The sequence below is a fragment of the Hippocampus bargibanti genome, linkage group LG19 (genome assembly GCF_051943395.1).
Source record: "Hippocampus bargibanti isolate YZ-2025 linkage group LG19, ASM5194339v1, whole genome shotgun sequence".
NCBI classification, from domain to species: Eukaryota; Metazoa; Chordata; class Actinopteri; order Syngnathiformes; family Syngnathidae; genus Hippocampus; species Hippocampus bargibanti.
The window spans coordinates 8,832,942-8,858,145 of record NC_142752.1 but is presented as its reverse complement, the minus strand read 5'-3'; the positions used below and the strand labels follow the sequence as shown (position 1 = coordinate 8,858,145).

At 39.6% G+C, this 25,204-nt stretch overlaps 4 protein-coding genes and 1 non-coding gene across 11 annotated transcripts in view; 2 read left to right on the top strand and 3 right to left on the bottom strand.

Moving 5' to 3' along the window:
* Nucleotides 1-1,337: 1,337 nt before the first annotated feature.
* cpsf2 (cleavage and polyadenylation specific factor 2) lies at nucleotides 1,338-13,266 on the bottom strand. Its single transcript, XM_089022036.1, has 15 exons — nucleotides 13,111-13,266; nucleotides 12,674-12,847; nucleotides 12,325-12,484; nucleotides 12,134-12,239; nucleotides 11,815-11,944; nucleotides 11,561-11,676; nucleotides 11,257-11,444; nucleotides 10,866-11,156; nucleotides 8,790-8,890; nucleotides 7,814-8,017; nucleotides 7,585-7,737; nucleotides 7,278-7,500; nucleotides 5,199-5,513; nucleotides 3,710-3,844; nucleotides 1,338-2,373 (listed from the first exon to the last, which is right to left on the bottom strand). The coding sequence occupies exons 2-15, from the start codon at nucleotides 12,820-12,822 to the stop codon at nucleotides 2,281-2,283; spliced, it is 2,364 nt and encodes a 787-aa protein (XP_088878162.1). The 5' UTR covers nucleotides 12,823-12,847; nucleotides 13,111-13,266; the 3' UTR covers nucleotides 1,338-2,280.
* A 145-nt stretch (nucleotides 13,267-13,411) lies between these two features.
* On the top strand, nucleotides 13,412-14,468 carry ndufb1 (NADH:ubiquinone oxidoreductase subunit B1). Its single transcript, XM_089022039.1, has 3 exons — nucleotides 13,412-13,539; nucleotides 14,028-14,172; nucleotides 14,252-14,468. Exons 2-3 carry the CDS (start codon nucleotides 14,033-14,035, stop codon nucleotides 14,286-14,288), a joined length of 177 nt encoding a protein of 58 aa, XP_088878165.1. The 5' UTR covers nucleotides 13,412-13,539; nucleotides 14,028-14,032; the 3' UTR covers nucleotides 14,289-14,468.
* Nucleotides 14,469-14,609: 141 nt separating this feature from the next.
* Nucleotides 14,610-19,113, bottom strand: riox1 (ribosomal oxygenase 1). 2 transcript variants are annotated; one of them, XM_089022038.1, is made up of 15 exons: nucleotides 18,965-19,113; nucleotides 18,586-18,711; nucleotides 18,349-18,485; nucleotides 18,111-18,210; nucleotides 17,878-17,991; nucleotides 17,691-17,797; nucleotides 17,507-17,614; nucleotides 17,211-17,245; nucleotides 16,954-17,132; nucleotides 15,692-15,796; nucleotides 15,475-15,616; nucleotides 15,221-15,341; nucleotides 15,044-15,143; nucleotides 14,886-14,972; nucleotides 14,610-14,782 (listed from the first exon to the last, which is right to left on the bottom strand). In XM_089022038.1, the coding sequence occupies exons 1-15, from the start codon at nucleotides 19,049-19,051 to the stop codon at nucleotides 14,729-14,731; spliced, it is 1,602 nt and encodes a 533-aa protein (XP_088878164.1). In that variant the 5' UTR covers nucleotides 19,052-19,113; the 3' UTR covers nucleotides 14,610-14,728. The 2 variants fall into 2 exon arrangements, with proteins under 2 accessions (XP_088878164.1, XP_088878163.1); XM_089022037.1 differs by having other exon boundaries at nucleotides 14,610-14,972.
* A 1,490-nt stretch (nucleotides 19,114-20,603) lies between these two features.
* trnak-cuu (transfer RNA lysine (anticodon CUU)) lies at nucleotides 20,604-20,676 on the bottom strand. The gene has a single exon. It is a non-coding gene; the product is annotated as a tRNA-Lys (tRNA).
* A 67-nt stretch (nucleotides 20,677-20,743) lies between these two features.
* The window catches only part of extl3 (exostosin like glycosyltransferase 3), a 17,985-nt gene continuing 13,524 nt past the window's right edge, over nucleotides 20,744-25,204 (top strand). For 5 of the 6 annotated variants that reach the window (XR_016118385.1, XR_016118387.1, XR_016118384.1 and 2 more), the window contains exons 1-3: nucleotides 20,744-21,102; nucleotides 21,441-21,478; nucleotides 24,516-24,655. The gene's annotated coding sequence lies outside the window, so the exon portion shown is untranslated. The remainder of the gene's footprint in view (nucleotides 21,103-21,440; nucleotides 21,479-24,515; nucleotides 24,656-25,204) is intronic. The other variant, XM_089021508.1, reaches the window with a different exon arrangement.

The following is a 25,204-nucleotide window of genomic DNA, read 5'->3' as shown; positions in this document are numbered from 1 at the left end:
CTCTACTTCATATTTTCAATTTCCGAATACATTTGTGAATGGCAGTGAATGAGTTAAGGTCGCCTCCCAGTCTCTCTTTAAGCGGAGAGATAGATGTTTATAGGGTGAAAGAGGTGTCACATATTTATTTAATGGTGTCGGAGAGCAACCAAACAACAATTTATGACCGCCAAAACATTTCTTTCGCCAGTATGCAAAGTCGAGATTGATAGGACCATGTGTCAAAAGAAAGAGATGACAAATAATGTGCACTTGCTAGGATGACATTAATCTTACACTTTACAGAGCTACGCTGGGGGATTCACACGATGCCACCTGATGCGTGACTGTTCGCCGTTCTCTTTATCAGCCATCTTTTTAATACACTGCCGTGTCCAAAAATAGATAAGGAAAGCGAGCTCAAATCTGTTTGGCTGCAGCAATCCCAAAATGATAAACGAGAGGGCTAATCCGAGCTCATGGCACGACAGCGGCTGAAGGGTCTTTTCCAGCCCACTTGTCACTTTAGGCAATACTGTCATATGGCCTCTGACGGTTCACATGAACCCGCTGCACGAGGACACTGGACACCGTCTGCGAGAAATAGACGGAAATGTCTCCATCTGCAGGTGGAGGATGTTGGTTGGGTTTTTTAATCCATCTATTTATATGCAATAGGCATTTGAAGATTTTCCTCAGGCAAATCTGATGGAATTGTTTTCAAAGCACCTACTAATCCTTGCTTCTGCTTTATTTTGACGGTAAACTTCACTAAGAGTTGCCAATAAACAAGCCTGTTTTTTATAATAATAACAACATCGATGAGAAGGTTTCTTCAGCCGTCATCTGTACAAAAGTGAAGGTTTCGGACGTTTCGCCTCCTATCCAAGAGGCTTCGTCAGCGAACTAAAGTCTGACTGGTCGTATCGGCCCCATTTATATAGCCCTAATGTTGCGTCCCGCCTCCGTCTGTATAAAAAAAAAAAAAAAAAAGTTTGACCTCAATCTCACCTATCACACACACGCAATTTTATTTGACATGTAAACTAAAGGAATGTTCACCGGTTTGACACCAAAGGTTTCTCCACTTTGACGCAGCGTCCTCTTTGAGTTCATGTTCTGCGCTGCATCTATTTTAAGTTCTTGTCAATTACACATTTTCATGTTGACGTCCTGGTTTGCTCCTGCTTTTCCTTTTTACACATTAGGGATATATAAATGGGGCCGATACGACCAGTCAGACTTTAGTTCGCTGACGAAGCCTCTTGGATAGGAGGCGAAACGTCCGAAACCTTCACTTTTGTACAGATGACGGCTGAAGAAACCTTCTCATCGATGGACCACTCTTGTACGACTGAGAGCTTACACAGACGAACAACAACAACAATAATAATACAAATAATAATAATATAAATAATAGAAATATAGATAATAATAAAAATATAGATAATAGTAATAATAATCATCATCATAATAATACATTTCATTTATAAGCGCCTTTCAAAACTCTCAAGGTCACTTTACAGCCACAGGATAAGTTTTGCAGTGGGTGAGTAGCGGCAGCCAGACGCACCAGCGTTCACTCAACCCGCAAGTAACTCAAATAGATACAAAGCTAGCTAACTGGCTAATAGGTCGATAATAATAATCACAATAATACGTAACTCAAATAGATAGAAAGCTAGCTAGCTAGACAATGGATAGCTAATAATAGCAACAATAATACATTTCATTTATAAACTAGAAATTACATCGACTCATCATCTTGAGTTGATAGAAAGTGGGAATTTAAAACAATCATTCACACACGCAGTCACACCTCGGGACAGTTTAGAGAATTCCATCTCACACGTTACGAGACCAAGTGAATTTCCTGTTGCGTGTCTTGAGTGTTGTATAACATTGGGCCGTAACATGCCAGGCAGTATTGAGCTCATCTGCACTCTCTTGCCTTCTAAAAAAATCTGAGATTATAGTTCTGTATTTCAACTAAAATATTTAAACGACCATATTTGTGATGTGACTATTGTGTGAGCATCAGAAACAAATACAAAAAAATCAGATTAGGAAAAATGTGTTTTACTGTCAAAATGAAGTGGAGAGGAATCTCTTGTCACATACAGAGATCAATCAGTCAGTATAAAACAAACACCAAAAAAAGAATCCATTGTCATGATCTAACATTAAAGAATGGAATATAAAATAATATGAAACTGTACAGTTGGAGGTACCAAGGGTCCAACGGATGACTTCTTTGCGTCGAGTCCTTGTACGGGACGGCCTTGGTGGTGGCTACTGCTGTTATACGACAGCATACTGCTGATACAGCAGCTCCCGGATCTTATAGTAGTCATCGCACAGGCAGCCTTCCAGGCCGATGCGTCCCGCCTCCGTCTGTATAAAAAAAAAAAAAAAAAGTTTGACCTCAATCTCACCTATCACACACACGCAATTTTATTTGACATGTAAACTAAAGGAATGTTCACCGGTTTGACACCAAAGGTTTCTCCACTTTGACGCAGCGTCCTCTTTGAGTTCATGTTCTGCGCTGCATCTATTTTAAGTTCTTGTCAATTACACATTTTCATGTTGACGTCCTGGTTTGCTCCTGCTTTTCCTTTTTATTTGGCTTGATATGACAAGTTTCACCTGTGGTGGTGTTTTTTGTACCCACCCCTCCCCGTTTCCTGCGGTGAGATTCTTCATAAGCCTCTGGGCTTTCTGCCCTACTTAGACGAACTGTGTTTCGTGAATGTTCTGTTGAGTTTCATTTCGGAGTATTTTTTCCCACTCAAAACTACATTATGGTCACACGCAAATTATTTTAATGAAACATTGAAAACATCATAGTATGAGTGACGGTATTCTTTTAACTCATTCAGTGCCATTCACAAATTAATTCGGGAATTGAAAATATGACGTAGAGCGCCATTCCCAAATTTATTCAAGTTTTGTTTTTTCATGCCTGGGTGCCGATAAAGCGCTGGCCATGGCCTCTGGCAATGTTTTTTCCCTTCCACAGGGGGCAGCATTTTTTTTTTCCCATGTTAGCGCTTTATTCTACCTTAACTTATTGTAAAAGCGCTATATGAACCAATATGTATGTATTGCATTATATTTTGGACAGCCACCCTCATTTCAAGCTGATATAATTCCAGACCCACATAATTTAGGAAATAACTTTTTTTCTGATGAAACAAGAGAGTCTAAGGTTTTTTTACGCTGCATTGAATGTTTATGGAGTCCTAAAACTCAATCTTCTGTGGGTCCTGGAATTTCAGTGACAATGACAAAAACCCTAGCACTGCAGTGGACGTATTTGAGCAAATCGTCTGGCAGTGAATGAGTTAAATCGTGCGTTTACAGTAATCCCTCATTTTTCGCCATTAACGGGGACCACTCACGATTAATGAAAATCCGCAAAATAGAGTTATGTAAGAACCACGTGATAAGACAGAGGTGGGTGCTGGGCGGGACTGAGAAGATGTACAGCAAATCCACATGGCTGTAAATTATGGGATATCGTGCTGTCATTGGGTGACGTCAGCTCTGGGAACCAATCATGTAAAAAACCTCTGAATCATTCGGCCTTTGTTTATTCTGAATGTTTTTTTCTTGAAAAAAGTTAACCGCAAAGTAACGAGGTATCACTGTATATAATATCACATTTGAATGCAATGAAATAAAATAGTGAGTAAAAAAAAAATATATATATATATATATTACTCACTCTGCGGACAGCTACTAGGTTGTTGCACACCAACACTCCTCCCACAAATTCAGCCTGGATGCCTTCCCTGAGAAGGACCTGCTTGAAGTCGGACAGGCGGGGCTCGTTGATGAACACCGACTGATGTCCAGGCGCCTGAATGCAACACAGAGGTGCGGTAGAGCAGTTGGACACTAACTTCAAGGACGGGCTGGATTGGTTTTCTGGCCTTGTTAATGCATTACCGTAATACGAATATCTAAAATCTAAAATCTAAAATCTAAAATCTAAAATCTATGCGACAATTTATAGCAGCGAGACATCGCGGCCGCCCCAAGGCAAGCACTGTATCAAGTAATCTGTCGTCATCAAGATGATAATGTTCCATTTTGACGGAGACCGTCACAGGGATACTCATTTAAAAATATTGCTGTGCTTTTGTAATGCATCTTCGTGATAGCCCTTGCTGAGATTTTTGACTGCTGCGTAACTAAATGATGTAACAGCACTCCATAACTTGTGACCCACAAGAAAGGACTTTTCATAATTGAAATGTGTGCGCGCGTGTGTGTGCATGGGAAAATATCACACTCCCCGTTAAGCACACAAAAGGACATTGTTAGAAAGAAATTTCAAGTCACTAATGTGAAACTTTTTTACAGGCGAGACCAAAAAGAGATCCACTGCATGGAGTTTGGGGTTAATTTGCATGAAAAGTAAAATGAACTGAAATGAAGTCAGTCGAACCTGGGAGGCCAAGGAGACAGACCGCGGTGAAGATACATTTACAGACACGGGAATAATAATTGAAAGCACTTTGTTGCATGAAAGGGAAAAAAAAGCACGGTCACTGACACAACTTGAAATAGAGGAATAGTAAAGTCAATGAGAAATTCTAATTCTATGTCAGTGGTGTAACCCGTTGACAATTAATAAAATAACACAGTTAAAAATAAAGTTTAAAATAAAACTGTTAAAAAATAAATACAACTATTAAAAATAATCTATTAACTCATTCACTGCCAGACGATGTGCATAAATGTGTTCAATGTCAGGGTTTTTGTCATTGTCACTTGATTTCCAGGACCCACAGAATATTGAGTTTTAGGAGTACATAAACATTCAATTCAGCACAATAAACCATAGACCCTGTTTTTTTGCATTGGAAAAAAAAGTTAATTCCTAAATTATAAGGGTCTGGAGTTATCTGAGCATGAGATGGGGGCAGCTGTAAGAAATACAATACAATAAATACATATTGGTTATATAGCGGTTTAATAACAGCTGAAGCTGGAACAAAGTGCTAACATGGAATTTAGGCAAATGCTGCCCCCCTGTGGAAAATAAAAACCATTGCCAGAGGCCAAGGCCAGCACTTCATCGGGCAACCAATCATGAACAAACAAAACCCGAACAAATTCAGGAATGGCGCTCTACGTCATATTTTCAATTCTAGAATAAATTGAATGGCAGTGTAAGAGTTAATAAATAAATAAATAAATTCACTCACCTTGTGTGAGGGCAGCGGCTCCAGCGTGGGAATGACATCACTCTCCTCTGACGGCTCCTTGTCATCCTCTCCAAATAAATTCTTCATGGCCCGCTGAGCCGCCACCATTGCGGCACTGTCTTCACTACCGAGGTCGGGTGCGGTGTCCATGGGTTGCTCGCCTTCATCGGGTTCATTTTTGGTGCCCTCCTCCAGCATCACGCCCGTGTCGACTTTTACCACCCGCATGTCCAGCACCCCGTCAATCCATGCCAACTCTGTGTCTTTGGCTTTGCAGAACTGCAGCGAGCTCACCAGGAAGTCTTTTAACCGCACCTTTGGTGCAAACCAAAATGTTGATACCTTGACTTACAGGTTTAAGTTCTTCCGTTGTCACAATGAGCAGACAAAAAAACATTTAAATCCCAAATCATTTTCTCTGATGAAATTTGCAGTGTTATTAATCTGTTGCATCCCTCAACCCCACACACCAAAACACGTGTGTATTCAATAGTATATTTTCCGTAATTTGCAGTTGTCCTTCATGCAAGCAGATGGATGATCTCATGCAGGTAAAAAAATATTTCAAGAGACTGTACATTTAATGATATTCACAAATACGTCTTTGTCCGAATAAAAATAGAATAAAAAAAAAACTATTTTGAAATGTACCTTTAAAGGACAACCGACGTCTCCGGACAAGTTGTGTCCATAATTTGTAAAATGGCTTCAAATGACTTCTACTGAGCGTATTTTACAAAGATTCCACCACATATTGCTATATTTTACATTTTAAGACTGGCGCTGAATATTCCGGAAGTCTTGTTTTTGAAACGCCCCTGACCGAAAAAAAGAACACATTGTAGCAAAAAAGGACACATTGCAGCAGTCCTTGCATCACGTCAATGCATTTTGCGTCAACGCTCCATGTAAGGAATTTATCAGCCTGTGAAAACGGGCTGATTAATTCATCACATGGAGCTTGGTCGCCATTTTCTGCCTCTTTTTTGGTGATACATTTCCCCCCAATGTTGCCTCAAAATGGCACGGAATAAATTCTTTAATCGATTGCAAACATGTATGTTTTCCTCTTCAGAACTATTTGAATCATATTCATAATTGGACAAGTAACAAGAAAGCATATTCTCCGAATCTGAAGCCATTGTTTTGATGCAAGACGTCTTGGAGTGACGTCATGAACTGGGGGTGGGACTTTCTGAAAATGCCCAATTCGCAGCTCAATTTTTTGCAGATTTTGGACACTTTAAGTCATTTTTATTGGTGTTTTGCATTTGACTAAAAATATCATTGTGCGTGTTTTGGGTATTTTAGATGCTATAAAACGTTTTTCTGATGTCAGTTAGGAAACAAAAAAATGATGTCGGTTGTCCTGGGCACCGTCTGTTGGTTTTAACTAGCAGTGCATTTCATCCCAAATGTAATAATTATAATTATTATTATTAATAACACTCTTCTTCTTCTTATAATAATAATAATAATAATAATTATTATTATTATTATTATTATTATAGTATTATTAGTAGTAGTAGTAGTAGTAGTAGTATTATTAGTAGTGTTATTATTATTATTATTATCATAAGAATGATAATTAAAAGTATTATTATAAGAATAATAACAATCATATAACACACCTATAATAATGAAAATAATAATAACAATAATAATATTAACTATTATTATTATTATCTTTAGGATGTTTTGTATTATTATTATTATATTACTATTATTATTATCATATCCTATTATCATTATAATAATAATAATAATAATAATAATAATTAATATTATTATCTCCCGGCAAATTGGCATTTTCATGTTTATTATGTTTGTTAAAGTCATTATAAGTGCCTTGCATGCTGGATCCGAGAGGACAGTAATTTCATCTGTGCTGTATGTCATGCATATTAGAATATTTGTCAATAAATCTGACTTTGACTTTATTATTATTATCATCATTATTACACCGAGGTGTCATTTCACAATGCACTAGCGAGAGAATATTTTTCCGATTGACCAATAATCGATAAATTGACTTATCAGGCCAATTGTAAGCTGGAGAAGAGGAGACACAGAGCTGACCTGGTAGATGTGCGTCTCGCTTGTGGCGTCTACTGTCTCCTGCAGTTTGGGTGTGTACACTTTGAGATCCTTGCTGAAAGCCTTGCAGGACTCAGCCAGGTCCAGACTGGCCTCCGCAGGGCCGTGGACAATCACAAGTTGCCTGGGCTTCATCTGGTTGATGATTTTCTTGATGGAATCACCGTCAGAGCGACCTTCGTAGTCTATGTATGTTATTCTGGCTCTGAAAATGGGAAGGCAGAATAATGTTTCAATCATGACGCTCCTTGGATTTTAACATGCCCAGATCAAGTTGGTAATCGCTCACCTGATTTCAAGACTCTCAATACTAGAAACACATTTTGTAGGAACAACAGAGAGATCTTGGTCCATCGGCTCATCGCCGTTGGTCAAGCCTAATTCCATTTTGCTTTTTTCCTCCTCTGCAGCTTGCAGCTCAGGAACCAGAAAATCTTCAATCCTGCAATCAAAAAGAATGACCGACTGATAAATAACAGCTCAACTTTTATTTTCCAAAAATATCTTCCACTGGATACCTGATGATCTCTCCGTATTCGTCCCATTTGATCCTTTCTTCATGTGTTGGGAACATTGGGTAGGACTTTTTGGCTTGTTTGAAGAAACTGCCTTTACGGTTTCCTTCGCCCTTCATCATCAAGTCGTGGTGTTTGGATTTTACCACCGTCGGCTGATCCAGGTCATCGTCCAAGTCACTCTCGTCGCTTGAGTCCACATCCACCCTGCGGGATTTCCGGCTTCAAGTGTCAGCTTCACACTATTTACCACTTTGATACAATATTTGTTGATATACCTGTATCTGTATTTTTTTTAACATACCGGAATATTCAGACCAATCCAAATCAGGGAGTTTACCGTATGATAATTTCTTTGATGAGGTCCGTATTGAAGTATTAACTGTTAATATTTTCAAATCCACACATATTGAAATATTTAAACCAGCATTGAGATTAGCTCCGATTGGCTCAATCGCACACACTCAACACACCCAAAGTATGAGGCAAAGTCTTAGATGCAGTCAAATCGCCACTCATCTCAATGACATGAATTCATTCTGGAGCATCGATGAAAAGGTTTCTTCAGCCGTCATCTGTACTTCTTTGAATGAGGTGAAACCAGAGCCAGGGATAGGACAATAGATGTAATCAGATTAGCTTCAGGGAATAGTCTACTGCTCCCCGAAGCTCAGAGCAGGGACCTATAAGAGCAGAGGTCTGGCACCGCCACCTCTGTCCATTAGGGATATATAGAGGATCATAGTTACCAGCACAACTTTAGTTCACTGACGAAGCTCTTCGGATGAGGAGTGAAACATCTGACACCTTCAAAGAAGTAGAGATGACGGCTGAAGAAACCTTTTTCATCGATGGACCACTCCTGTATGACTGAGAGCCTACAGACGTATTCATTCTGGACCTTATTTTTGCCATGCATATTTCTTTTACTTTTTTGTTTTTCCAATTCTAGAATCACTTCACTGTAAACCTGACTTACTCTTTTTCCTGTTCCAGTTTCTTTGCCGCTTCTTTCTTTAATTTGTCATTTTCAAGGTACTCTTCAAGCTCCTTTCCTTCGAGCTTCACTCTTTTTCTCACCTGTCAGAACACGCAACAAAGTGACATGTTAGATTGTTTTATACATGGAAAACTTAGGTAATTTGAGGGTACAGTATACAGCAACAAAGAACATAAATCTAGCATGTGCTAATGGTCACTTGCGTTGTTACTGTGGCTTGATCATATTCCAAAGTCTCCACTTTGCTGTAACAGCCCATGTTTTCTCTGCACTCCCTCTACAACAGCTGCATGCTAAAGCCTTCTCTTTCCCTCTATTTTCATTGCCTCTGAACATGCAACCTTCCCAATGATGCATTCAAGGTAGCATTGCTTTAGCCCTTTCTGGTGCGACATATTTTTAATTGCAAAATGGACTTGATTTACAGGTGAACGTACATGCGACTATAAACACATTAAGGACAACCGACATCACTTTTTTGTTTCCTAACTTACATCAGAAAAACGTTTTATAGCATCTAAAATACCCAAAACACGCAGTATGATATTTTTGTCAAATGCAAAACACCAATAAAAATGACTTAAAGTGTCCAAACTCTGAAAAAAAAAAATGAACCCGGAAGTGGCCAGTTTCAGGCCCTGCCCCCTTGGACGTGGTGTCACCCCAAGACGTCTTGCCTTGCTGGAGAATCAAAACAATGGCTTAATTTTCGAATATGCTTTCTTGTTACTCATCCAGTTATGAATATGATTCAAATAGTTCTGAAGAGGAAGGCATACATGTTTGCAATTGATTAAATAATGTATTCCACAGGCTGATTAATTCCTTACACGGAGCTTTGTCGCCCTGTTCTGCCTCTTTTTGGTGCAACACGAAGTTTTCAGACCAAACAAGTACAGAAAAATGCATTGACGTGATGGAAGGACTGCTACAATGTGTCCTTTTTTTCGGTCAGGGGCGTTCTTTCAGTGACGTAACATGAGGACTCGTCACCAACTCAAAAACAAGACTTCCGGAATATTCAGCGCGAGTCTTAAAACGTAAAATATAGCTATATGTGGTGGAATCTTTGTAAAATACGCTCAGTAGAAGTCATTTGAAGCCATTTTACAAATGATGAAAACAACTTGTCCGGAGACGTCGGTTGTCCTTTAAAGGACAACCGACGTTTTTACCGGACACCATTTTTTTTTTCCTCATTGACATCAGAAAAATGTTTTATAGCATCTAAAACACCCAAAACACGCAGGCTGATATTTTTAGTCAAATGAAAAACACCAATAAAATGACTTAAAGTGTCCCAAAACTACTTCAAAATGACCTCAGAAAGTTTCAGTTTCAGAAGGTCCCACCCCCTTGTTCATGATGTCACGCCAAGACGTCTTGCCTTGCTCGAGAATCAAAACAATGGCTTCAGATTTGGAGAAGATGCTTTCTTGTTACTCATCCAGTTATGAATATGATTCAAATAGTTCTGAAGAGGAAAGCATAAATGTTTGCAATCGATTAAAGAAGTCCTTCCGTGTCATTTTGACGCATCTGGACTGCAATGTAGCGTCCCAGAAAATTTACATATGGCGCCCAAGCTCCATTGGAAGTGGGCTGATTTGTCTGCTAGGAATTTGTGTCAGCTTGTATCAAATAGTAGTCTTGGTGCAAAACACGATTCACCATCGCGTTATTTATGTGTTTTCCTTCTAATTTCGCCATCAACATGGATCAACACGAAGTTTTCAGACCAAAGTACCCAAAATGCACTGTGTGTCGCTTTCTCGGTCAGGGACGTTCCAACCGTGACGTCAAGGTAGGTATCGTCGCCAACTCAAAAACAATACTTCCTAAATATTCAGCGCGAGTCTTAAAACGTAAAATATAGCTATATGCGGTGGAATATTTGTAAAATACGCTCAGTAGAAGTCATTTAAAGCGATTTTACAAATTATGGACACAACTTGTCCGAAGGCATCAGTTGTCCTTTAAGTTTAAAGTTGCAATAAAAACTATGCGGGGACAAATGGAAATGTCCTCTGGCCATATTCATCATGTCCTTCTTACCTCCAGATCCAGCATCTTCTCTTCGGGGTGGTCAATGAGGTATCGGGCCAATGTTCCAGGAGTGGTACGATAGGTCAGAATGACCGAATGTTTGCTATCTTGACACCACTTGATAAAGAGTTCTCGAGAAAAACCAGACTCGAGGTCCGGCTGGCTGCACAGTACCACTTTAGGGTTGGGGACCCGAGCAAGGTCAGCCAAACTGTGGCAGAGGGTCAAATGACGGAACTGGAAAGGGTTATTTCTCTTGTCCTCGAAACATCTCATCAGCTTGTCGCTCATCCACTCCACCTGTGATCAAAGTGTGCATCAGCTCCCACTGTTGCATTGAACCTAACGAAGCAAAAAAACAAAAAAACAAAAAAAAAAACAACGAAGGCAAGACTGATACCTGTGACTTTGAGAACTCCACAACATTGTAGCTGACATTGTTAAGTAGGGCGAGTGGGTAAGCTCCGAGCCCGGCATCCTTTGTCCTCCAAATCTGGTCTAGGAGCTGAGCCAACTCCAACACCCGACCGGCTGTATCCACAGCGATAAGCACGTTACCGTCCCCACGGAGTGTCTCCATTACGTTTGCTTTGCAGGGAGGTAATAAAAGGGACAGAGAAGAGGGAAAAAAATCGTTTTCACACCTTGCTTTTAGAATACATCAATTACAGTAGGATTGTTATCTAAACAATTACAGTACTTACTAAGTAGCTGTTCATCTCTTTGTTTGCGGCGCGGTTGTACATATGCCGCATTGAATGAGTCAGTAATGAGCAAAGATGGTCGACTGATGCTCTCCATAGTGCAGCCATTCAGGTGGCTAAAAATAGAAACACAAACAAAGTCTGAATAGCTAGACAATAACATTCCATGTTGTTGTCCATTTTTAATCATGTTGTAACCATTCACATTCGAAGTGATGTGCAAATTTGTGCCTGGAACATTTATTCCTTCTTACATTTCTCTTTTGTGGTTAAAGTCGACGGCATAAACAACCTCCTCCTCCCCATCTTTCACAATCTTCCATATAGTTCCACCAATCATGTGACCGGCAGGAAGTGGTGTAATTGAAAGACCATGTCCTTTGCCTATCAGAGAGGAAGAAATGACGATTACATTATCTGCAGTATAAATGGCAGCAATTAAATTATTTATGTTGGATCACACTTTTAAAATCACTGAACAGCCATTTTACTGGGGGTGTCTTGACAATTTATATCCACTAACGCAGCTGTAACATTCACGACAAAATGTATTAATAACACATTTTAACTCACCTTTCAGATTGACAATCTGCGAATACTTTAACTGCTGAATTTTATCAAAAGCACTGTCTACATCATCAAGGGTGTACAGAGTAAAATCTTCGCTGTTGTTCCGTGACTATATATGGAAAAGAGATGAAAAGGGAATTAATACCAGATGAAAAATGAAGCTGGGTGTAAATGCACCTGGGAATCCTTCTCACCTGATACAGGTCATACATGAACATTTGACCCATCTTGTATACCGGAATCGTTGCATATATGGTACAATTCAAACCTAATTTACCAACAGCATACGGTAAAGCTCCAAGGTGGATAGGATCAGGATGGGAGAGAAGCACAGCGTCAACCTGATGTACATGCCTGCAATATACAATGACCACAGATTACCCATGATTCCATAGGCATCATCAGGCCCATTCTGTCTGTGCACTTTCACAATGTCCATCACTTTGAGCAGTTTCTCTCCAAGTTATTGAACACCTCCACTTTTCCCCCATATTTTGTCTTTGTGTTGCCTCCTTCTAAATTTAAGACCAATATTCCAATTACCGTTTTATGGCATCAATTATGTCCATGGAGAAGTTCTCGTCCCAGCCACAGTCCAAAAGGATGCGAAATTCATCCACCTGGAGAAGGTAGCAGAGAGCGGACTCCTCCTGAACCCCTGACAAAGCTGTCAGTTTGATAATGGACGTCATTTTGGCTTTCTCACTTGTCTTCACGCTGGAAAAAAAAACAATATGACATCAAGCATTGAATTATGAACTTCACTGGCAAAGTACATGTCTGGAAAGACACAAAAAGACAACAATCGTTATTTAAAACTGTATCCGCCTCTACTTTAATTGATCCACTAATTAGGATACACATTTGGATAAACACACTGTTGCGGGTCACGCTACCAAAACTACCAGTAAGTCTACTTGCAAGCTGCATTTTCGCTTCTGCATACGTAACGCAAGATAAATTCAATATTTTAAACGTACCATTCAGATAGAATACGTATAGATTTAAATATTTAAGCAGGGTGGTCTAACAAGCAAATAATCGTAATATTCTTTTCTTTTCTTTTAGGACATTTTTGCAAGCGTCGAAGCATCACAAGCAGCCATGTTTGCCTCTGCGTCATAGGTCAAAGTGAATAAGAGCCTACCAACTCGCTATCAGATGCAGGATAATATTCTAACCAATAACAAATCGATTTCGTTTCTGTAACATTATTAGACGAACATTATATCTATATTAAATGTCCATATTAAATTTTGAAATTGTTAAATACATGTTGTTATGCATTATTTTGATGCCCACAACTTGCTAAAACCACCCACTCATGTCGGCGCAGATGGTGTATTCCAATGTCCTCTGTAGGGTGAGTGAACAGCAAAAGGCCGTACAAAGCTTTCTTTAAACACAAGGTAACTTAAAACATAAAATAGACGTTTTGGCATGTGACTAATAACCGCCTTTAAATTGTTGTCATAATTATGGTTTAATTACTGTAATGTAATAAAAACTTTCATGTAAACAGATTATTGCACGCAGTGCTAAGCCATTAGCTTATCGATACATTCATTTTCATGACCACTTGTCCAAACAATATGACATGCTAAAACATATTACATGGTCGGTACTGCAGCCCTTCTGAAATGTACTCGAGCTGAGCTTTGTTTTACTGCTCATTCTCTCCCATCTACGATTGCGTCAAGGTGGAAACGGCAACTGGTCATGCAGAGTATGAAATAACATACTGTATACAGTATTTGATTCTTATTGAATAGGACAAAACCACCCCCGCAATGTGATTTGAATCTGAATATATGCTTTTATTCTTTAGCTTAATACATTTTGACTGAATGTCAAGATTATTACTAAAATCTTACTGCTTTTTTTTCTGTATTTGCAGCAAGCATGGTCAATTTTGTACATTTCGCCCGCGAGTACTGGGTGAACTTGCTTGTGCCCATGGGTTTTGTGATTGGGTTGTACCTCGACAAGCAACAGGACAAGAAGCTGACGGCTTTCAGGAACAAAAGTCTTTTATACGGCAGGTAGGATTCTACGTAATATTTTGTTGTCGTCTCTCAAAGCAAATGTGTTGATTGTCTTCATATTTCTATTCTGTGTAAGGGAGCTGAAGCCTGGCGAGGAGGTGACTTGGAAATAAGACTTCTTCACCCCAGTGTTTGTCCACTATGTCCGCAGTGTAAATAATGGATGATGCTGAAATAATTATATTGAAAAACACTCATGTCTTTATTTTGAGTTGTATCAACCAACAACAAATGTACTTTCCCATCCATTTCTGTTTTATTTTTATTAAAAAAAGTAATCAGATCATGTAAAAGTGAGTTGCTCAGACTCAGTATTTGAGCTTCAAATGTGCAGATCAAAGAGTGGGAGAATGGGAGTGTATCCACACATCCGAATTTCTTTATTGCCGTAATATTATGCCTTGTTTTTTTTCCAGCTGGGCCTTCATTCTCCTTCGTTAGAGAGCAAACACTTACGATGTGATTCAGCATTCAATTGGAAAACATTTGGAGATTTCTGTTTGATGATTGTTTATTTCGACAACTACATCATTCCATTTATTAATTCTTCAAATTACGATTCCATCCGGATGACCCCCTCCTGAAAAAGTAGCTTGGCCAAATAGATCTGGGGAAGAATAGAAGTGCAGGCACATGAGCAACAACCGACCCATCATTCTATGTGCCTTGATACAAAAAATCTCCATTATCGGAGCAAGAAAAACACACACCTTTTCCTGTAGAGAATCGCACGGGAAACTGCCCACAGTCACAAATTTTGGATACGAGTGTATCAGAAACTCGACGGCATCTGTGTGCTGGAGGAAGGATTTTCGATACATTACATTTTCAGAGTTAAAAGAAAAGGTCAGATTAGTTTGACATCTACCTCAGGTTTTATTTCAAAGCTTTTCGGCTCTTTTTTGTGATAAACTCTGGAATTGTCTGTGTTGTAGTAAAGATGGACGGCATCTCCATCACTGCATAACCTTCAGAATTAAAAACCAAAACCATGTGAGCTGAAAATCGCGTGTTTACATAAATTATGTTACATAGGTCAAATTACCGGGCACATTCTGCTCGGAGGAGACCAACCCGGGTCTGGCTTGTGATATGTGTGCCTGCATTCCTTACGCGCCCTTCCTCCAATCGAGCAGGTGCGCCAGACACACTGCATGCTGCTTCCTCTATGGGAGGGGTGTGTTCAAACAGAGCGGTGTTCAGTCACATGCTCAGTAACTGAATTAATTAAAAAAGATACGTCCGTGGTATAACACATTTACAGTACATTGAGAAGCGCAGTACGGAAAAAGGGCTCACCTGCAGTGAGCTTCGGCGGCAAGGAGTCATGAAGGAAGTCTCTGGCTTTAACATCCACAGCGGCGTCAACGGCAACAAAATTCCTCAGCTTGTTCATAAGGTTGTCGATTTTGGACAAGAATTTAGCCCTGCGTGGATCATCCTACAAGAAAGCAAACAATTTGGGATATGCGATAAAAGCACACGCGAAATGTTAACGTTGGGTGAAGAGGCACACCTTGTCAGAGTTTTGAACGCCCATGTAGGAAAGGTAATCCAAAGGTAAGCCTTGTCTGAATTCGACATCCTCCTCCATTGCGATTTCGAGAGCAGTCGGGACTATCTGGGAAGAGAACCGTATGGTGCTACTCCATCCCCAAAATAGTGACTCAAAAAAATACAATAAAATAATGCCTATTATTGTGAATTTTCTCTTGCGATTTTCCTTATTATGGTCAAAATTTTGAGTGGTTTCCCCTTCAGATAGACAGCTTTGTTAATCAGTAACTGGTTTTACTGTATTTTTGTTCGTTTCATGTCACCAAGAAGCATTGTGTTTATTGTGATGCAAGGACAGTAATCCCTTGCTACTTCATGGTTTGATGATCTCGGCCCTTGATGCATTGTGGATTTTTTTTCGAACCTTTAAAAAAAAAGGCCGCAAATGGCAGTGAAAGTCACTACGGTAGAGTACTGTAAAACTACAACGGGTCACAGAGAGCAGTATACAACATTCATGAGATTTGCCATTAATTTATTCATCCATTTTGAGGTATTACTGTGCTGTAAATGCACAAAATCTAAAATTAGTTCAGTCACCAAAAACATTGGTTTCATTTGATCACGCCTCACAATGAGTCGACGATTAATGTAAACAAAAGTTTCATCACTTTGCGTACTGTATATTAATCGTCTTGACTTTATTTACATTCATGTGATGCAGCGCTGTCAGCTCTGGTTTTTCTTTTTTCATTTGTTTTCGTGCTGACTTGGGCAGAAGCCAATTGGCCAAGAGATGACACTACTGGACATCATTGCACCCACCTGAATGCTTATCCCTCCCCCTGGTCTCGCATTAGTTACATACTGTACGTATTCTCGCATTTTAATTCTTACTTAATATGATGACAGTAAGTGAAAAAGTAAAATTACTTGACAAACTGAGGGAAAGTTGCACGCCATTACAATGTTAATGAATTTACGGTGTGTTACATCAAAAAAAGACAAGTCGTGTATATGTAAATATTATATTGTATATGCATGTTGACAGTGGGCTGTTTATTGTATTAGTTTTGTACTGTACTACAAACATTTACTGTGCTTCTTTATGCATGTCCTGTACTGTGTTCTACTAAATTTGCCCTTATAAATATTTTTTTGTACTCATACACATGTAAAATTACCAATACATGTCGTATTTGCTACATTGCTATTTTTCATCTATCGCGGGTGGTCCCGGTCCGCATTAACCCAGATAAATGAGGGATTACTGTACATTACCTTCTGCAACAAATCTCCCCAGCTGTTTTTCTGGTAAGTGGAAATGGTGAGATGCATGGAGTGCACTTCAGGGAGGCAGTCGGCCTGGTGGATGAAACCTCTCGGAAAGTACAGCATATCTCCTGCTTCTAGAACAACTTCCAAAATGGGCTTCCCGATCTCTGCCTGGTTAAAGTTAGCTGGAAAGACAAAAACATCACCACTAACTAATTCAAGTTGGTTTTACTCTTTTGTATTATTGTACATGGTGTACTTACGGCTTGAAAGCACGGGCAAGACTTCATCGTCTGACCTGAGGGGAAGTTACAACACAACATAAACAAATCTTGCATACCAGCTGACGAATTATTCAATATTTTTTTGACACCATGAGTCTCAGCAATGAATATGTTCTCGCTTCAAGGATGGTATTTTTTTTCTTGTAAAGCTTTTAATTGAAACACGTTTTCGATACCTTGATGCAATGTTATGACTTTATGTTACTCCAAAGTGTTGGATCGCAATCATTGCGCCTCTTTCAAAATAACATCACATTACTTTTGTGTCACCTCACCTTGGGTTGTAGACCCTCCAGTGTTTCTTTCCCTCCAGCTGAATCACAAATGCCTCAATGTCGTCATAATGTGGGGCGAATCCTTGTGTGCCCGGTGGCGTCAAGTAGCTGAGGCGGAGAGAAAAAAACATGACTAGGATAAAAACCTGATATAAATCGGCTACCGTGTCGATGTGCTACTCACACATTGGCGCCTGCCATGCTGCCAAAATGCTCCTGCAAGATGGACAGAACATTCCACATGGTGGAGGAGAACGCCTGAGGATTCAGCATACGGAGAGAGCAGCCATTCTGGGAAAATAGTCATTTATTCCACATTTAAAGACGAAAATGTTTCTAAAAATTACTAATAATGGTACGTCTGAATATACCTCATAGAAGTCCCAAACAGTGAGTGGTAGTGCTCTACCAGGGGGGTTGTGCGTTTCCCTCTTGCCATCTGTGTAGCTTGTGACATCCAGATTCACGCCATACTGAACATCCTCCTATTTTTTATTTGTTTTATAAAAAGAAAAAAATGGCACCAGAAGCATGTGGTTTAAGATTTCGGTCTTGACAATTAAAAGCGAACACTGAAGCATATGAAGCTGTTTTTGATTTTTACCTCTCGAAGAATGCAATTAAATTCTTCTGTGGAGAATAACCCCTTGTAGTAGTTGGGATTTTCACGCTGAACAAGGATAGGTTTCTTTTCCCATGTTTCCCTTGGAGATGAAAACAAGAATGGTACAGTATATGCATCCACACATGGCATGCAAAAGAAAGGCAACATTTTAAGGCCATAACACTCAGGAATGATAGAAATGGTTGTCACATTTTGTAAAAGAAAAGTATCCATCTACCTGAAGAAGGCCTGGGTGGGAATAGGGTTGATCAGCCACTGGAAAAGCTTGCCGGCACGCTCCTTGCTGTTGTTTATCTGTGCCAACTCAGCTAGTAACAAAGTTAGTGCCTCTTCGCCCTCGTTTACACACTCCCGCTGTGTTTGAAAAATAACAAACTCTTAAAAACTTAACCATGTATGACAGAAAGGGCAATACATCCTCAAAAGGTTGGAGCAATTTAAGTTTGAGTCTCACTTCGGTCTTCTCCTGGATTTCAACCTCTGCTGCATGATTCTTTGATTTCCTTTTCTTTGGTGGTGCGATGTTTTTAGAATTAACATTTTCAACTGCATTGCCTTGGATCCTTTTCTTAGATGACGTCTAGAAAATAAAACGAGTTTAAAAAGAGGTCATGCAGCCTAAAAATGCTTTTAAAATAATTGGATCATTAGTTATATTAAAACTATAGGCATGTATTTGTAGTATGAAATGGAGAGAACCGTTACTCTGCAGAAAATTAAAAATATATGCCAATGGCCACGTTATCACATTCCCGACCTGGTCCATTGTTAAAAGAGAACAATGGCGTAGATGCAAACATCTAAACCATCTATTTTTTTTCTTTCGTTTTTACCTGCAATGAACTTTTCTTGCGAGAGAATGACAATTGAGGTTGGAGTGTTTGATAGATGGAATAAGCGGATATTTGTTTTCTCTCCATTTCGCATCGTGGGCATTGATGTCATAAAACGGCGACTTGTTTCGTGTCTTCTTCGGCCAATATAATGTGTCATTTACACTTCCATATTCTAGCGCGCTCCCTGGGAACCCAGCGATACTGCAGGTGCTGTAAAATTAAAATTCATTGTCTTCTTTTCCTTACGGGTTAAAATTCATCGTACAGTATTTAATTCATAATTCAGAGTTCTATATGGTCATTACACAATGCACAGCCTTTGTTTTACTTCTTGGTTATTTTTTATTATATTTCTTAAATATATTTTAAGGTTGAAAATAATGCTGACAATTGGATTGGATTGGATTTGCCTTTATTAATCTCACAGTGGATAAATTTACATTTCACAGCAGCAAAGTGATGAAAGGAATGAAAGTAGAAAAAAGAAATACATGAGCTGCTGGAAAGGCAGCCACTCTCGCGGCGCCTTTGAAGTCAAAAGAACAAAAAAAAAAAACGAAATAACAAATAATATGACAACACAAAGACACAGAGAGTCATTCATTAGGACTTGCTGTACCCTCTTTGTGATGACATGAAGCAGTTCTAGATGAAAGAGGAGAGTATCAAAGCGTCTTTCCACCAGTGGATCAGGGACATCATGGTGGAACGTGCGCGTCGACTACAAGCTAAATGTTGAAAGCAAACACACAGCTGTAGCATCCATTGACGAAAAGAGATTGTCTCACATCTCCTGTCCCACATAAATCTGCTTCAATTCCAAGCCGCAACAGTTCCACAGATGCATCGGCGCTCTGCGCTGACGCTCCTTTCTTCTTATCTTACAGTTGATATTCTTATTTACAGTTGACATTCTTATTTTCTTATTTTGTTATGCTTATAATATCTTATTTTCTATCCTTTCGCCCCCACCCCAACCCCATCCCTTTTCAACTGCTGCTGTGGACTGCAAATTTCCTCATTGTGGGACGAATGAAGGTTTTCTGACTCTGATTCTGATTCTGATTATCGCAGGCTCCTCAAGCCATACATCCATCCAGCCGCAGACTGTCCAACAGCACCGACCTTTCCGCTGAACAAAGCGGGACTGTGAAGATGCTGCCTATTACAGGCGCAAAAAAAAAACCACAATGGCCCCTTTGGTGGCCAGCGATGGCAGTCGAATGGCACCAACATTCCTCCCATTCAAAAACAGTACTGGCATATTCATGCTGCCGAAAAGGCGCAACCGCTCAGCACAGTATCCTCCTTGATGAATGTCATGGTCAAAAATGCTGAAGAACAATCCGTATCCATTCCACACGACGCCCAACAACACAAAGTGACAAAAGAAAACACAAAACAAGACAAAAACAACAAAAAAAGCAAGGCACTTGCTGACGGCTGCCTACTCGGGCGCCATCTTGGACTTCTTTATTCTCCAATCCTCCTCCATCACCTGATTTGTTTATCCCATAAAATGGAGTACAATTGAATTGGAATTCAGGGGTGAGAAACATTCTATTTTCATTCTAAATTCAAAATCGTACAAAGGAAATTCGGTGATCATTTAAAAGGGTAAGGAAGGAAAAAACTACGCCCAACGTGGGGCTCGAACCCACGACCCTGAGATTAAGAGTCTCATGCTCTACCGACTGAGCTAGCCGGGCTGTGAACAACGCGTCTCACATATCAACTAATCAATGATAGCCGAGGCTGCGTCTGCATTGGAAAAGGTCATGTCTTGATTGCGTTGAAAAGCTCATTACTTGCACGAAAGTTTATTCAATTTGCAAATTCATTTGCCATAGATCTTTGCAGTACCATTCAAAACCAGACGACGACAGAGTTTTACAGTGTTCGCGTACGTGGTGCAACACCATTGATTTACCACAATGCATAGCGGCAAAACGTCGCCACTATTTGTACTGCGGTATTATCGACAATGCAGTTTTTGATGATGGTGTGACCTCCTTTGCTACTCGCTCCCAAACACCCATTCGTTCCAAATTAACACACTGGATGTACAAGTAAGCAAACAGGCGGAGTGGTTTATTTTTTTGGACAACACGTTGCACCTCCGGTGTCTCAGAGCGGTGAGTAGCAACTAAAGCTAACATTGCTGGGCCAGTCAAGAGGATAGAGCATGATGCATAATGCTGTGACGATTACAGGCTAACCTTAGTAGCGAGATGACAGTTTATGGTTACGTCCAACTTGTTTAATGTTTGTTGATTCTGACGTGGTTGCAGTTAAATGACGAAGGATTTATCGGAGGCCAATATGTGATGCTTGTCGTGTTATACAGCCAAGACGTGTGTGTGTGTTTGTACTGAAACAACACATCGGCGTGCTCTTAAGTATATAGATTTGCATCCCGTGTTAATGAACACCATTATGTCTGCTTTCTTCTTCTTTTCCTTTCGGCTTCTAGGGGTCGCCACAGCGAATCAGTAACCTCCATCTTCAGAGGTAGGATACTGCATGTTTGTTTTGGCCCAGCTTTTACATCGGATGCCCTTCCTGACACAACCTTCTGTATTTATCCGGGCTTGGGACCGGCACAAGAAGACTTATGTTCCTTTGTGGCTACAGAACAAGCAACTCGCTCAGTAAAAGGCTCCCAAACACAAAATGGTCATCAGTACAGCAACAATCAAAAAAGCAAAACTATACTCACCATTTGATGACAATGCTCTGATCTTACCATGAAATGGGCATCTCTTTCCCTATATTACATCACAAACAGGACTTCAAAATCTACGTTAATATGATTAATACTGAAAGAAAAAAAACATAAAAAATGTGATGTCAGTTAAGAAACAAAAAATGGTGTCGTTGTCCTTTAATACTTTACATTTTAAGCGCTCTCAAGGACACTTTCCAGTCATAAACAAGCATAGGTACTATAATAAATAAAATACAATCACAAATAGAATGCAATAAATAAAATGCAATTATCAATAGAAACAAGTGAGAGAGCTACAAATATATCCATGAATATTCATTACCTCTTTTTCCAGATAGATTAGACCTTTGTCTTCCTCCTCCTAACCGGTATTGCTACAAATTGAACAAATGAGCTAACCCTCAGAGCCTAGCTGGCTCTTCTTAGTTATGCGGCATTAGTTTATTAATTTTAGCGACATTAACAAATGAAACACAGAACGCGCTTTACTCCACTAAATCATTACAATGTTCTATAAAATGCACACGTCATTGCTGGCAAACAAATATTTTGGGGATTATCAAGATTGAGGAGAGTATATTTTCTACTTTCATTTCTTTCATAACTTTGCTGCTGTGAAATGTAAATTTCTTCACTGCGAGACTCATAAAGGCAAATCCAATCCAATCCAAGAGCTGCGACTCTAAACCACTTCATTAAAAGCATTGGTGGCATACGAAGTTTCGTACTTTTCAGTGTTGTCAGAGTCCATTATGAAAAAAACAATTGATTTTTCTCAATGTCCCAATTGACATTGTGTGTCATTCAAAATCGATCACACACTGCAGATCATTGGCAGCATCAACACTCCATAATCCTATCGTAATCTGCCATTATAGTTAACATAAACAGGGATGCTGATCTAGAGGAAATGAAAAAAAAAACATATTGACCGTCAACATTACTATGCAAATAAGAAAGGAGTCTGAATATTTGGCAATATATTATCTAACATTTTCCATTCGTAAATGACTAACATGAAGTCGGGATTGAGCAAAAACCAATGTGCTCTTTATTTGGGAAGGAAAGAAGGGAAATCAAAATAATGTTGAGAAGTAATTGTCTTGTTTTAGAATATTAAAACACTAGTAAGCATGATGTCATGTTCTTATCTTTCAAAATAAGACCATTACACAACAACGGTGAAGAAATTAAAATAAACCAAATGTAAATATTGCATGCAGTTTAGTTTACCTGGTCTGACTCTTTTCCTCCCTTGATTTAAATAAAATATTTAATGGACTGCCTGACAGGTTTGATTTGACTTTTTGTCAACACGCAAAAATACATTTTTCAAAATTCTGTCCCTGTTGAAAAATACAGGCAGTTGAATGAGAACACACGTTAATGTTGAAGGGAACCAAAAGACGGTTAATTTTATCGGTTTTCAGTCATCACACGCCTCACGATGCAACCAGAATTTGGGATGCTGTAGCGAAAGAACAGCTGCAACAAGGAAGACTGGATATGATTTTTTTTTGGGGGGGGCGTGGGGGGGGCTGCCATCTGCCATCCTCGGCGCAGACTGATTCACCAAATGCAGCTGCTGCCTACTTGCATGCCCTAACCCCCAGAAACCACAAAATCATAGCTAGGCTCTCTTCCTGTTTATACAAACATCTGTTTTCAGAGATTGGAGACTTTTGCAGGCAGCCTATTCCATGTCATTGCTGTCAGAACGGCAGCCATTTGTTTCATAATGATTATTTCTGATGCCAACAGTTGTAACTTCCGATAAAAATCCATGAGCTGGATGGCAAGTAGCATCTCATGTCTTGAGATTTGATGATGTGATTCAACGCCATCTCTTTACGGCAACACTCCTGCATGTCAGGAAGCAAAATTAGTCTGCTGATGCCTTTTCCGCACAGTCGTCGTTTTTCACTGGCAGTCGTCACGTTTCATGCTCAAATTGGGATAATACACTTTGTTGTGAGGCTTGGGTGTTTTTCATGGTTTCCTGGTGTATGCTATTAAAGGACAACCGACGTCTCCGGACAAGTTGTGTCCATAATTTGTAAAATGGCTTCAAATGACTTCTACTGAGCGTATTTTACAAAGATTCCACCCCATATAGCTATATTTTACGTTTTAAGAGTTGCGCTGAATTTTCAGGAAGTCTTGTTTTTGAGTTGGTGACGAGTCCGTACGTGACGTCACAAAAGGACCGCCCTTGACCGTAAAAAAGACGCATTGTTGCGGTCCTTCCATCACGTCAATGTTTTTTTGCTGTACTTGTTTGGTCTCGGGACCTGGTGTTGCACCCATAAGCTGCCAAAAGGCCAGAAGAGGGCGTCCAAGCGCCATATAAGGAATTTATCAGCCTATGGAAACGGAGGTGGCCACAGGAGGTCGCCATTTAGTGCCTCTTTTTTGGGTGAGAGATTTTTCCCCAATGTTGCCTCAAAATGGCACAAATAAAATTATTTAATCGATTGCAAAATGTATGCTTTCCAGAAGTATTTGAATCATATTCATAACTGGATGTGTAACAAGAAAGCATATTCTCCGAATCTGAAGCCATTGTTTGGATTCACTAGCAATGCAAGATGTCTTGGCGTGACGTCACGAACTGGGGGCGGGACTTTCTGAAAATGCCCAATTCGCAGCTCAATTTTTTTGCAGATTTTGGACACTTTAAGTCATTTTTATTGGTGTTTTGCATTTGAATAAAAATATTTCACAGTTCTGCTCTTTGCAGTATTGTCCTTGCAAAGCAAATTAACAATAGAGTCAATTGATGAGAAGGTTTCTTCAGCCATCATCTGTACAAATTTGAAGGTTTCGGACGTTTCGGCTCCTATCCAAGAGGCTTCGTCAGCGAACGTCTGACGTTCCACTATGATGTCCCATATCCAGTGGTGGAAAGACGCTTTGATCCTCTCCTCATTCATCTAGAACTGCTTCATATAACAAAGACGGTACAAAAAGTGCTTAAGAATGAATGACTGTGTTTTGTGTTGTCATATTGTCATTTTTTTTTTTTTTTGTTCTTTTGACTTCAAGACGGCGCCGCGCGAATGGCTGCCTTTCCAGCAGCTCATGCATTTAGTTTTTGTACTTTCATTCCTTTCATCACTTTGCTGCTGTGAAATGTAAATTTCTCCACTATGAGACTAATAAATAATAATACATTTAATTTCAAGCGCCTTTCAAAACACCCAAGGACACTTCACAATAAAAACAAAACAAAGCACATAACAATAAAACAATAAGTAAAATGATGAATAATAAAATATCAGATTCAACTAGACATTGAAAGCAATTTTAAACAGATGGGTTTTGAGGTGGGACTTGAAAATAGGGAGGGAGTCAATATTATGGATGTTGGGTGGAAGTGAATTCCTGAGTTTGGGAGCAGAGCGGCTCTGCATCCCATCGTGGTGAGACGGGCAGAGGGCATATAGAAGTGAAGGGAGGATGAGGATCTGAGGGACCGAGAGGGAACGGAGATTTAAAGCAGGTCAGAA